Source organism: Sorex araneus, chromosome X, assembly GCF_027595985.1.
Source record: "Sorex araneus isolate mSorAra2 chromosome X, mSorAra2.pri, whole genome shotgun sequence".
Taxonomy (NCBI): domain Eukaryota; kingdom Metazoa; phylum Chordata; class Mammalia; order Eulipotyphla; family Soricidae; genus Sorex; species Sorex araneus.
In genome coordinates this window covers 93,847,605-93,860,390 of record NC_073313.1, presented here as the reverse complement: position 1 = coordinate 93,860,390, position 12,786 = coordinate 93,847,605, and the positions used below count along the sequence as shown (strand labels likewise).

Sequence of the window (12,786 nt, the reverse complement as noted above, 5' to 3'; positions counted from 1 at the left end):
GTTTCCTTTCCAATCTTGTTTTCTTCCTGTACCTCCCCTATCACATCCTACTAAATGACTCCTGGTCTCGTGCTATGCCCCTTTCATCTTTTATAAGATTTTTGTCTGTGACACCCTTGTAATATATCCTGATACCTCATGTGGAAGAGAAGGACATATTTGTCTAGTGTTTCCTAAAATGGGCAATACTGCTTCCCCCGGAAAGCTGTTGGAATATTTCAGGAGGTTGTAGTAAGCTTTGGATGAAAGGGCTGCTGCTTTGTCCCCCCAAATAGTGTAGATTTTAATGGAGGGTTACTGAGTACTGTATTTTTCTGAACATGGGGCAATATGCATAACTCATTTTGGACCCTCTGGTCTAGACAGTTTTGAAAATAGGTTTTATCTATTCAGTTTGAAAGTGGTTTGATTAGATTTCGGTAGATGGCTCAGAGGGCCTTTCAAGTGCATGCTTTATGTGTTACGAGTCCAAAGTTCAAACCCAGATACCACAGTGTTCACCCATCATTGCCAAGAGTGACTCTGGAGCAATGTCAGGTGGTGCACACTCAAAATAAAATTGAATAGACTTATAAAGTAAACTTCAAGGGACTGAAGAGATAGTGCAGGGATTAAGGTTCTTGCCTTGCATGAGGTCAACACTGGTTCAAATTTCCTCACTGCATATGATCTTCAGAGCACTAGCAGGAATGATCCATAGCACCGAGCTGGGCATAAGCCCTGAGCACAGCATAAGGTGGCCCAGAAAAAAAAATTTCGAGCCGAAGAAATAAGAACAACAAAACACAGGGTTGATCGTTTTATAATGCTAAGTAAGAATCAATTCTTTACGACTTATCACTCATTAGCATATATACAGCAAATAAAGGAGCATCAAAAACAATGCAATAATTCATAGACCTAAAAAATGACATTCACTACAACATGGTAGTACTAGGTGACTTCAACATCTATCTATTATCTGTGGACAAGTGAACTGCTGTACAATTGGTAAGGAAACAAAAGCCTTAAATGATAAATTTTACCAGATGGGTATCATAGACATCTTTAAGGCAGTCTACTTCAATAATTGCTGAGTAAATTTTCTCAAGTGCACACAAAATATTCTTGAGTATAGACCACATATAACAAATTATTGTCAACAGATTAGTTAGTGATTGTTGAAATCATATCCAGTACCCTTTCCGAATACATTGATAAAACTAGAAATTAGCCATCAAAGAAAAACTGGAAAAACATCAAACATAGTAACTGAATAACCTTATCCTGAAAAGATAGTGGACTAACAAGGAAATCAAAAGATAAATGAAAAAAATACTTGCATGCAAAAATAAAGTCATGGAACTATCAGAATGCATAGGTTGTGGCAAAACTGTTAAGGTCAGTTTAAGACCATAGCGTTAGTACAGTGGATGTAGGGTACTTGCTTTGAATGATGCCAATCACAGTTCCATCCCCAGCATCACATATGCCCCCTGAGCCACACCAAGAATGATACTTGAGCACCTCTGGGATAGGAAGATGGAAGTAAAATATCTCATGCAATATAAAAGCCTACGGCCAGATAGTTTCACTAGTAAGTTATACAGAACTTTCAAAGATAACCTAGTTCTTAACTTCCTCCAACTCTTTAAACGATTGAAGAAGAGGGTACATTTCCACATGTTTCATAAGGTCAGTATTATCCTGATAAAAAGCATGTAGCATACGGGAATGTAAAAATATAAAGACCTATAACACTGATAAAAACAGGTGGAAAAATTCTCAGCGAAGTGTTTGGAATCTGAATTAGCACTACACTGAATGGCATAATGCCCTTGTTGGTTTTATTCCAAGAATGCAAGGATGGTTCATCCACATAAATCACTAGATAAAATCCCTGCATTAGCTTAAAAGCAAGATAAAAAGTTCATAATTCAATAGATGGGGAGAAGATAATAGACAATATCTAATATCTGTTTACAAAACAATAAATAAAATTTATGTAGAAGGAACATTCCTAAGCATTATAAGGCTATTTATGAAAAACATCTTAGCGTCATAACTCAGTCATAAAGGATTGAAAACTTTTCCTCTGAGATTAGTTACACATAGAGGGGTCAAATGGTTTTACCACTATTAATTCTTTAGCCAGTCAACAGGTAAAAAAAATAAAATGAAGTAGAATCAAAAGAAATAAAGTTTGCTATATGAAGGTGACAAGACCATTTTAGAATACCATTTAAACCACTAAAAAATTAGTCCAGGTAAGTGGCAGGCTAACTAATCAACATGAAAGTGTGTTAACTTTCTATATTCAAGCAGTGAAATGGTAGCGAGATGGGGAGAGTATCTCAGGAATAAGACCAATAGTACACTGTCTAGGGTGCTTTCTTTGCACACAGACAACCCAGGTTTGATCCCCGCCCTCCCATATGGTCTCTGGAACCCGGGTCCAGAGAGAGTGATACGAGAATGCAGAACTGGAGTAAGTCTTGAGCACTTCTGGGTTAGGAAGAAATAAGGAAGGGGTAATGGATTTATTTTTTTTCAAAAAAAGTGCCAGGTAGCCCTTGTGTGAAGACCTGTGTTTGATCCTGATCATTGCAAATGAGAGTATCTAGGAATAACAAAAATAGGTGAAAGACGTATCATGAAAACTATAAGACATTTAAACAAACAGTAGGGTATAACAGAATGTTAACCTATTCTCAGGGCTTAGAAAAACTAACAAGGTTTAAATGAACTGTCCTATCCAAAGCAATTTCCAGCTTCAGTGCAATCTTAATCAAAATTCTGTGGTCCAACTAATGGGCCTGTTAGTGACTAACGATTTTATGAAGTGATAGTAATCAATGCGGAATGTTATTGAAACAATGGAAATAGAATATCAATACAGTATCAATGGAATAGAATTAATAAATTCACATATATATGAGTACTTAATTTATGACAAGGGAATCCAAAATGTACAATTAAGTAAGAAAAGTCTCTTATCAGAATGGAAAAATTGGGAAATTGCCCAAGATGGTCATGGGAAAATTGAATTATCCACTAACAAAACGCTACAACTAGATCACTATTGCAGACTATCCATGAAAATTAATTCAAAATGGATTAAAGACTTTTTAATGGATTAAAAACATAGGCAAAACACACTGCATTGTCTTTGGTAGTATCATTGAGGGACTTGATTGTCACAAACGAAGAAACAGCAAGAATAAATCACTGGTTCAACAAATTATAAAGAAGTTATAAAGAAATGAAAGACATTTTAATGGGAGAAAAAAGTATTTGCTCATTGTGTGTATCTTGTGAGATGGCTAATATCCTAGTTATATAAAGAACTCATAAAACCTAACAATGGAAAAACCTTATTCCCCCCCAAATGGTCAGATCAATGCACTTCTTCAAAGAAGACATAGAGATGTCATAAAGGTGCATTAAAATGCTCATTATCATTCCTTCTCAGGGAACTGCAAGTCAAAACCATAATGAGGGTGTCAGGGATCTGACTTAGTGGTCTAAGACTTGTTTTTCGTGTACAGGACACTGTGCTTAATCCTGCATGATCTCTCAAAACACCATTGGTTTAAACATAAAAACGAAAAGCAAAACAAAATGAAACCAAAAATTACAATGAGATAGCTCCTTTTACTTGTGAGAATGGCCTTTATTACTATGTGTATAAACAAGAATTGTTGGTGTGATTGTGGAGAAAAAGGGTCCTTTGTACTTTGTCAGTCTGATTATCAACCAGTCCATCCTCTTTGGAAATTAGTTTGGTGGTTTCTCAATATGCTAAAAACCAACTTAACCACATAATCCATCAATTACATTTCTTGGTATCTGATATCTTGGTATCTGAAGAATACAGAGACTAATTTGAAGTGATATATTGTAATGTATATCCTATGTAATGTCATGTTCATTGCAGCACTGTTTACTGTAGTTAGTATATGGAAACAACTAAGATTCTCAATGATGAATGAGTGGAGAAAAAAGATGTACATATTCACAATGGAGTGTAATATGAAATCTTGCCACTTGTGACAACTTGGATGTAGTTTGAGGGTGTAATATTAAGTAAACATAAGTCCAAAATACATGCTGAATGATTTTGCACATATGTAGCTTATAAAGAAATAAAGCTAGGAACCAGAAAAAAATCAGTCCAACACCAACTTTTGGATTTGAGTCACAAAATTGAGGTTGCCAGATGGGGAGGATGCTAACAAGACATGAAAGTTGGAGGTGATCCAATAGATGATGGTGGAGGGATTTCTGCACTTGGATAGTAGGCACAGTGTGGCAATTTACTTTTGAAGAGGTGTGAAAAACATTCTTGAAACAAACAAGGATTTAAGCCAATGTTATCTCAATTTAAAAAGTACTTTGTTTTCATACACATGAATATTATTCCATGTAGAAATATGTCTTTGTTGTCCACATTAAAATTATTTTTGTCTATTTATGTTTTCTTTACTTCCCATTGTTGTACATACTTGGAATGTTTAACTTGATCTGATAATTTGTGTAATATGGTAATAATACTTTCTTAATACAGTTGGTGAGATTATGTCATAGACATTAGGTGCTGTTATGTAGTAATTGCAAGTGGCATATAGGGAAAAGAAATAGTTTAACATTTTTTTAAATTTTTTTCAGCACTAACAGATAGACAAGAGAGTGCACTTATTGAAATAATGCTCTGTACCATTAGACAAGCTGCTGAATGTCATCCTCCTGTGGGAAGAGGGACAGGAAAAAGGGTATGACAAAATATTCTCATTCTAAACTATTATTTTAGTATATTAAAAGTCTTCTAACCATAAAGCAAATTGTTTTCTACTTGTACTTTATTTTCTCAGATGACCTTTGCTTAAAAATATGTTAGAAGTTTAGAGCATTGGCAATTAGCAGTATTTGAATTAGATCCTTAAGATGGCTTGTTATTGATCCCTTCTTTTAAGACTGTATATAGTTCATGATTATTTATTTATTTATTTTGTTTTTGAGACACACATTATGATGCTCAAGGCTTGCTTGTGGCTCTGAACTCAGGAATTTCTCCTGGCCGTGCCGGGGGAGTATATAGGATGCTAGGGATTAAATTCAGATCAGCCTCATGCAAGGCAAGTGCCCTACTTGATGTACTAGCTCTTTGGCCCAAGCACATCATTCAAATTTGTGAATTTTTGGTTATTTTATGTATAGATTCCTTTCTCTTTTAATAATAATTAGAAAAAAACCCCACATTAAAGTGTTATGCTTACCAGTTTAGTGCTGTGTTTGGAATTATTCCTGACAGTATTGAGGGAACGGTGCAACTCCGGGCATCAAACCTGTATATATTGGGTTTCCTGTATGCAAAGCATACTGTCAACCCTTTGAACTGTCTTTCCATCCAGTTTTGTTTTGGTATACATTGTCTGGGATTAAAACTAGGATTTCACGCACAGTGAAACATGTCCTCTACTGCTGAGTTCATCTTGGTCAGATATTCATGAAAATAGAGAAATTCCTGATTCCTGGATTAGGTTTTAATGCATTAATTGCAAAGTTCACATGTGTTTGTCTTATAAGCTAATAGTTCCAAAGATTTTTGAACATTTTTGACTATGAAGCATAGAAATAATTTTTATCGTGACCTAGGACACACCTACATATGCATGATTCTATAACTGATACCTAATCAGATAGCACTGAACCTTACATTGTATTTTATTTTGTTTTTTTTTTAGTTTTTTTTGTTTAATTGCATATAGTAGCATGTTTAATTGATAACCACAGCTTAGAGTAGACTGAAGTGTGATACTCAATTCAATTTTACATTATTTCCTAAATTACTTTCTTTTTCCTGTTATGCCTCCTTTTATCCAGGGTTAGGCTCGATTTATCTACTTACGTATTTTCTAATATTATTGCTTTTAATTTATATCTCTTAAACCTTGAACAGCCTAGCGGTGTTTACCTGCTAAATATTATATATATATTTTGTATTGCTTTAGGTGCTGACAGCAAAGGAGAAGAAGACCCAGTTAGATGACAGGACAAAAATCACTGAACTTTTTGCTGTGGCCCTTCCTCAGTTATTAGCTAAAGTAAGTTTGTACTTTTGGTTTTTATTTATACCATGCCTGCTGGTACTCAGGGTTTAATCTTGACTCTGTGATCTTGACTCTGTGTTCACAACTGTCTGAGATTGGGAGACTATATTGGGTGTCCACCTGGATTAGCCACGTGCAACACAAGTTTCCTGTCCTCTGTACTGTTACTCTGGCCCTATATCAGAATTTTATGACGAGATCATAGGTACTCTTAAGTTTTAAAATGACACTCAAAAATTCATTGCATTATTAATTTTTTTATTGAATCAAAGTGATATACACACATTTGTTCATGACACTCAAAAATTCATTGCATTATTAATTTTTTATTGAATCAAAGTGATATACACACATTTGTTCATGATTGGGTTTCAGTCATATAATGTTTACTCATAATACACCTATCCCTTCTCCAGTGTATATTTCCCACCACCATTGGTCCCAGTTTCCCTACCCACCCCATCTCCGTTGCCTCCATAGCAGGCACTTTTCCCCCTCCCCCTCTCTCTCCTCCTCCCCCTTTTGGGCCTTATGTTTTGCAATACAGATAATAAAAGGCTATCAGGTATATCCCTTTACCTCATTTCAACACTCAGTTTTTGTCCAAAATGATAATTGTCATGTTCATCCCTTCTCTATCCTAACTGTTCTGTGCCCCACACACATCATGCCACAAGCTTCCATTCATTGACCAGTCTTCTTGCTCCCTATTTACCCTTGCCCTGGATATTGCTCTCTCTTTCTCTGTCAATACGTATGTGTGCTAATATATATATTAGCAGAAATGAATGCAGTCATTCTATATCTGTCCTCCTTCTGATTCACTCAGTATGATACCCTCTGTATCCATTCATTTATAATCATTACATCATTTCCTTCCCGTTATTGTGATGTTTTTGACATATTTTTTTTTATTTTAAAGTACTCTATAGATGCAGAAAAAGTGACTAACTTACTGCAGTTGCCTCAATACTTTGATCTGGAAATATATACCACTGGACGATTAGAAAAGGTACAGTGTTTGTTGTATATAAACCGTGAAGAAATGTTTGTTTATTGTTATAGTTTGTTTATATTAATAATTGCATAGCTTTCAGTATAAAAGATGACCTGTATCTTATATCTTCTATGTTCAAGAATATAGAGAATGGTGCTAATGATGTTTCCATTTAATTTATGCCCATAGCCGTGCCAGTGATTTAATCACTGATTCATTAAGATTGGATGGTAACAGATAGTAACAAAAAACAAAAGTGATATCCACTTAATACATTTGGTATATTCTAGTTGATAATTGTAAGTCATATTTTTATAGCCTCACCAAAATTATATTAGGTAAAGTTATTCCCATGTTATTCCCATTGAAGTTGAGGACATAAGCTTAGATGTGTTGGTGTAATTATTTACTCAGACTAGATGAATACCTTAAAATGTATGCACTATTGGTTGTAGAGTTACTATATTTGAAGAGTCAACCTATAGTTGTGTAGCTGCTTTATGCCAATAATATTTTGTTTAGTTTTAATGCTAATAACTTTTATTTTCTAGCATCTGGATGCATTATTACGACAGATCCGGAACATTGTAGAGAAGCACACAGATACAGATGTTTTGGAAGCATGTTCCAAAACTTATCATGCACTCTGTAATGAAGAGTTCACAATCTTCAACAGAGTAGACATTTCAAGAAGTCAACTCATAGATGAGTTGGCAGATAAATTTAACCGGCTTCTTGAAGATTTTCTGCAAGAGGTATATTCATATGTGTGTACATATATGCATACAAATACATATATGTGTGCATATATATATGTTTATTTACTTATTTATTAGAGATATTGTTAGTTGGGCCTCTTGTGCAATAAACCAAATTAGTCACCAATCCTGGTGGTACCCTTTAATAGTATGTTGAAACAATGTTCAATGTTTGTGTTTTATAATTCATCAGGTTACTATTACTTCTCCATCAAAATAAGAAGGTGGTAAGAATCTTAGACTAGTTCGCTTTTTAAATTTTATTTATTTGTTCCTTTTTTTTTTACTTTGGGGCCCTACCCGGTGGTGCTCAGCGATTGTTATTCCTGGCTTATGCACTCAGGAATTACTCCTGGCAGTACTTAGGGGACCACATGGGATGCCAGGGATTAAACACGGTTGACTGTCTGCAAGGCAAACGCCCAGCCCACTTAACTGTAGTCCTAGCCTTCACTTTTATTATTTTAAAGATTTGTCTTTAAAGAAAACAGGGTTTAGGTAGTTGATTTAAGAGACTTTTAGTGAGAAAGGGTATTAATGAAATAGGAAAAGAGAGCCGGACTGATCATTTAGATTTATATTAAATAGGTTGTCTTATTTCTTGTATTTTGGGTACAATGGCAAAGAAAGCTGTTGTGCTTTTTGATAATTATAAAGTTTGAGAAACCTTTATTCTGTCAATAACCACTTGAATTACTTTGTTTTTTCTTGGGTCATACCTGGTGATGCACAGGGGTTACTCCTGGCTCTGCACTCAGGAATTACCCCTGGTGGTGCTCAGGGGACCATATGGGATGCTGGGATTCAAACGTGGGTTGACTTCATGCAAGGCAATACTGCTATTGCTCCAGCACCTTGAATTACTTGTTAACACCGTCTATGGGCCATACAATATAGGAAGATGGGGCACAGGCAAACAACAAGATACATACATATTTTTCACTTCATGTACCACAGCCAGACCTTATGGTTTTGAAAACTTTATATGGCCCATGGGATGGAGGTTCTACCTTCCCTGTATAAAACTTTAATAAATTCTAGTTAGTCAGTTTTGCTTTAGGAGTTTTCTAAGTTCTATTGGTTTTCCAATGAGGATTAGCAAGGCAACCAAATACAATCATTTTCATTTTGATTTTCCCCCTCTTCTAGAACTGTATACTTAATTGTATACTTAATTGCATGAAGTAAAACCATAAATCTTAAATTATTTCATTTATTTTATTCCCTATCATTTTTGTTACTGATGTTGCAAAATATGGATTTTGTGATTTCCAGTCATCTAGTTTAACAGTTAATGTTACTCTATGTGTTTGTGTGTCAAACAAATGTGTGTTTGTGTGTCACATGCCATATTTACTGTGTTCTGTTAATTTGAGATTTGTGCAGCTATATTGATGTACAACAAGCACGTTGTTACAAATTTTAATAGTAATATATTTGGCTGGGTATGATTGTCATTAGCACAAATTTAAGTTAAGCAATAGCTGATTAAGTTAGCTTAATTTGTAGAAAAGTTTGAGTTTCAAACAAGTCAGTTTTGAAGCACCCCTGAATTTACTAAAATTTTAGAGATAAGATGTTTTCATAGCTTTTTTGCCAAATTTAGTTACAAGGAAAAGATAAATTGTCATTTTTTTTTCTATCCTGAGTGTAATGTACTTGTGACAGTTAAATCTGTTAACTCTACTCCAGCCATATTGTTTTCACTTTAGCCAGATCTGGACATTGATTGACAAAGTTTGTACGTGTTTTCTGTTAGGTATTCTTTTCAAGAAAATAAAACCTGTGTAGTAATGTCCACTTTGATATTTATTAATGATAACAATTAATGTAGGGTGAAGAACCTGATGAAGATGATGCGTATCAGGTATTGTCAACGTTGAAGAGAATTACTGCTTTTCATAAGTAAGTTGAATGAAGTTTCTCTTTTCTTAAAATTGTAGACAAGAAAATCAAGTCGCCTATTTTTAGATTATAATACAATCAGATTTTTTCAGGGGGAAATAAGTTTGATAGTCATATTTTGAAATGGGGAATGATGGATAAGTTTCCAACTGAGACACTTATAAAAATACACTTTATTGTGACTACATGCTAAAAAGTTTGCTATATTTACTTTGACATCATTCTGTTAATACTCAAATCCAAAACAAATGTGATTAGACTTATGTGTTAATGTAGTTTAATTTGTTCTTTGTTTTACAGTGCCCATGATCTTTCAAAGTGGGATTTGTTTGCTTGTAATTACAAACTTTTGAAAACCGGAATTGAAAATGGAGACATGCCTGAGCAGGTCTTAATTTATTTACAAGTTCCACATTTAACTTTGTGAATTAATTCTTGTGACTTAATTTTAACTGTCTTTTCTTGATTTTTTTAACAGATTGTTATTCATGCACTGCAGTGTACTCACTATGTAATCCTTTGGCAACTTGCTAAGATAACTGAAAGTAGCTCTACAAAGGTTTGTGGTTATTTAATTGAATATAATTCATAGTTTTCAGCAAGTGAATGCATTTAATAGGATGGATTATTTCAATAACATCTGGCTTATTTTTTAATCTAGAATATTGATATATATAAAAAACAACTTTTGTAGTTTTATATATATTCAAAGAACTTTAATATGTTTTGTTCCAATTTCATTTTAAATTAAAAATTGTTCACATTTTCAGTTGGTATAGTTTATGGGTTTTATCACTCTAACATTGAGTATATGTGTATGCATAAGTAATATATAAATATTAATGTCCCAAATAATCACTAAGATCCTTTGAAGCAACTAGATATATCTATTCAATTATATAAATTAATGATTGCAAATAAACTATCCCTAGATCTTCATAGGTCCTAGTGTTGTTTTTAGATCACATTGTTCAACCAAGCATTTCTCTACTGACATTCAAAAATCATGGTAACGTTCTCTGAGGATTATGTGCCAGCCATTACTTAACAGTTTTTAAAAGTTACTCATAATTAAAATACACGTAAATTTCCTTTTGTAAATTTGAATCTTAAATATTATACGATATGTGCATACTCTCACAACAATGCCCCTGATTCCCAATTCCATCAAGCACTAATAATCCTATATTGCTTTTCTCTTTCCTTTATGTCACTTGCATGATTTAGCAATGTCTTTTTGGTATAGACACAGGAAGACAGTTCATGCTATACTTTGTAACATAGGAATTAACTGACTCCAAATAATATTTATTTGGAGGGAGGAGCAAGGACAACCCAATGTTATCCAACAGTCCACTTTTGAGTTAGTTAAATTAGAGAAACAAAAAACTAAGGATTTGAGATAACAATCTTATTGTTATCCCCTCTTCTACATCAAAGGCTTTAAAAATATTTTGCTCATTTAATAATTGCAGAAATGCTATTAATAAATAGAATTAATATTACATAAAATTATATATGTTTTATATAAAAGCATTCTACATTTGAATTCTATATAGTATTTATATGGAACACATAAATTCTGTTGTTTGTAATGTTGTTTTGACAATAGGTATAATGTAACCATTGCTAGCACCTAGTTACAAAAAATACTATTTCTTATTACTCAGTTCCTACCTTCACTTTAGATGCTTTCAGCTGATCTATTTCTGTTCTTAAGTTTTTCCAGAAATTCTTATAAACAAGACTTAAAGTTAGGTGGCTTTTCGAGTCTAGCTTGTTTTGCTTAACACAATACATTTGTGATCTGTCCATGTTATGAATACCAGCAGTTCCCTCTTATTTCACATATTCCACCATAGTGGATTTATCATTTTAATTACCATTTTATGAACATATGGGTTGTTGCCAAATACGCAAACACACAATGCATGCATGTTTGTCAGTGTGCAGATCTTTACAACATGGCAGTTTACCAAAAGCTTATGTTCGGTAGACTGGGAACAACTGTAAAGGCTATTAGAGGCTGCCCCAAAAGCCTCCGTCCCTCTCGGAGAGCCTGGCAAGCTACCGAGAGTTCCCGCCCACACAGCAGTGCCTGGCAAGCTACCTGTGGCGTACTTGATATGTCAAAAACGGTAACAATGATAGTCCTCATTCACCTGATTCTGAAAGAGCCCCCAATATGCCATCGGGCTACACTAGCACTCAACAGGGACGAATGGAGACATTACTGGCGCCTGCTTGAGCAAATCGATGAACAGTGGGATGACAGTGATACAGTGATGTACATAGTTATTTGGGTACATTTATATGAATAATAAAAAACTTCATGGATAGTTTTCCTCAAAAAGAAATTTCCTCAAAATACTATTTTTTATGTTAAGTTTGTTTTGCAAAGACCACGAAGTTACTTAAAAAATTTAGGATTTCTTTGAGCTTAAAGGAGGATACCATGATGGCTACAAATGTATTAGCCTCCCCTCTTTAAATACCAATGCTTTATTGTTAAACATTATCCTTTTGTGGGGCTGTAAAGAAAATACAGGTTTAATAAAGGTTTGCAATCCTGTTGTGCATGGTTCCCTAAGCACTGTTGGGTGTGACTCAAGGCCTGCCTACCTCTCCCCATTGTCCTCTTTGATAATAGAACCTAAGACAATATATTTCTGAGGAGGGATGTTAAATTTATCTATTGTGATAGTTGTACAATATGTGCAAATATTAAATCATTATGTTGTTTACCTGAAACTAGTAATATATTACAAATATACTCCAATTAAAAATCATTTAAAAATAAAAAGCATACAGTGATTGAAATTTTGGCCTCACCTACTGGTGCTCTGGGTCACACCCACTGTTGCTCAGGGCTCTGTGCTTAGACCACTTCTGCCAGTCTTTGCCTGACCATATAGGATGCTGGGCATCAAATCAGAATTAATTGCCTGGGAGGCTAGTGCCCTTCACACTGAACTATGTCTGGCCCCCAAAGCATACCTTTTTTTTGATAAAAACTCTTAAGAAGTTCATTTAAATA

General features: G+C 34.3%; 1 protein-coding gene across 9 annotated transcripts in view; it reads left to right on the top strand.

Annotated features, from left to right (window-relative positions):
• The window catches only part of STAG2 (stromal antigen 2), a 156,890-nt gene that overhangs the window by 107,244 nt on the left and 36,860 nt on the right, over positions 1 to 12,786 (top strand). For all 9 annotated transcript variants that reach the window (XM_055121437.1, XM_055121435.1, XM_055121436.1 and 6 more), the window contains exons 16-22: positions 4,648 to 4,751; positions 5,991 to 6,083; positions 7,012 to 7,101; positions 7,638 to 7,841; positions 9,679 to 9,749; positions 10,050 to 10,137; positions 10,228 to 10,308. In XM_055121437.1, coding sequence (XP_054977412.1) covers positions 4,648 to 4,751; positions 5,991 to 6,083; positions 7,012 to 7,101; positions 7,638 to 7,841; positions 9,679 to 9,749; positions 10,050 to 10,137; positions 10,228 to 10,308 — 731 coding nt within the window. The remainder of the gene's footprint in view (positions 1 to 4,647; positions 4,752 to 5,990; positions 6,084 to 7,011; positions 7,102 to 7,637; positions 7,842 to 9,678; positions 9,750 to 10,049; positions 10,138 to 10,227; positions 10,309 to 12,786) is intronic.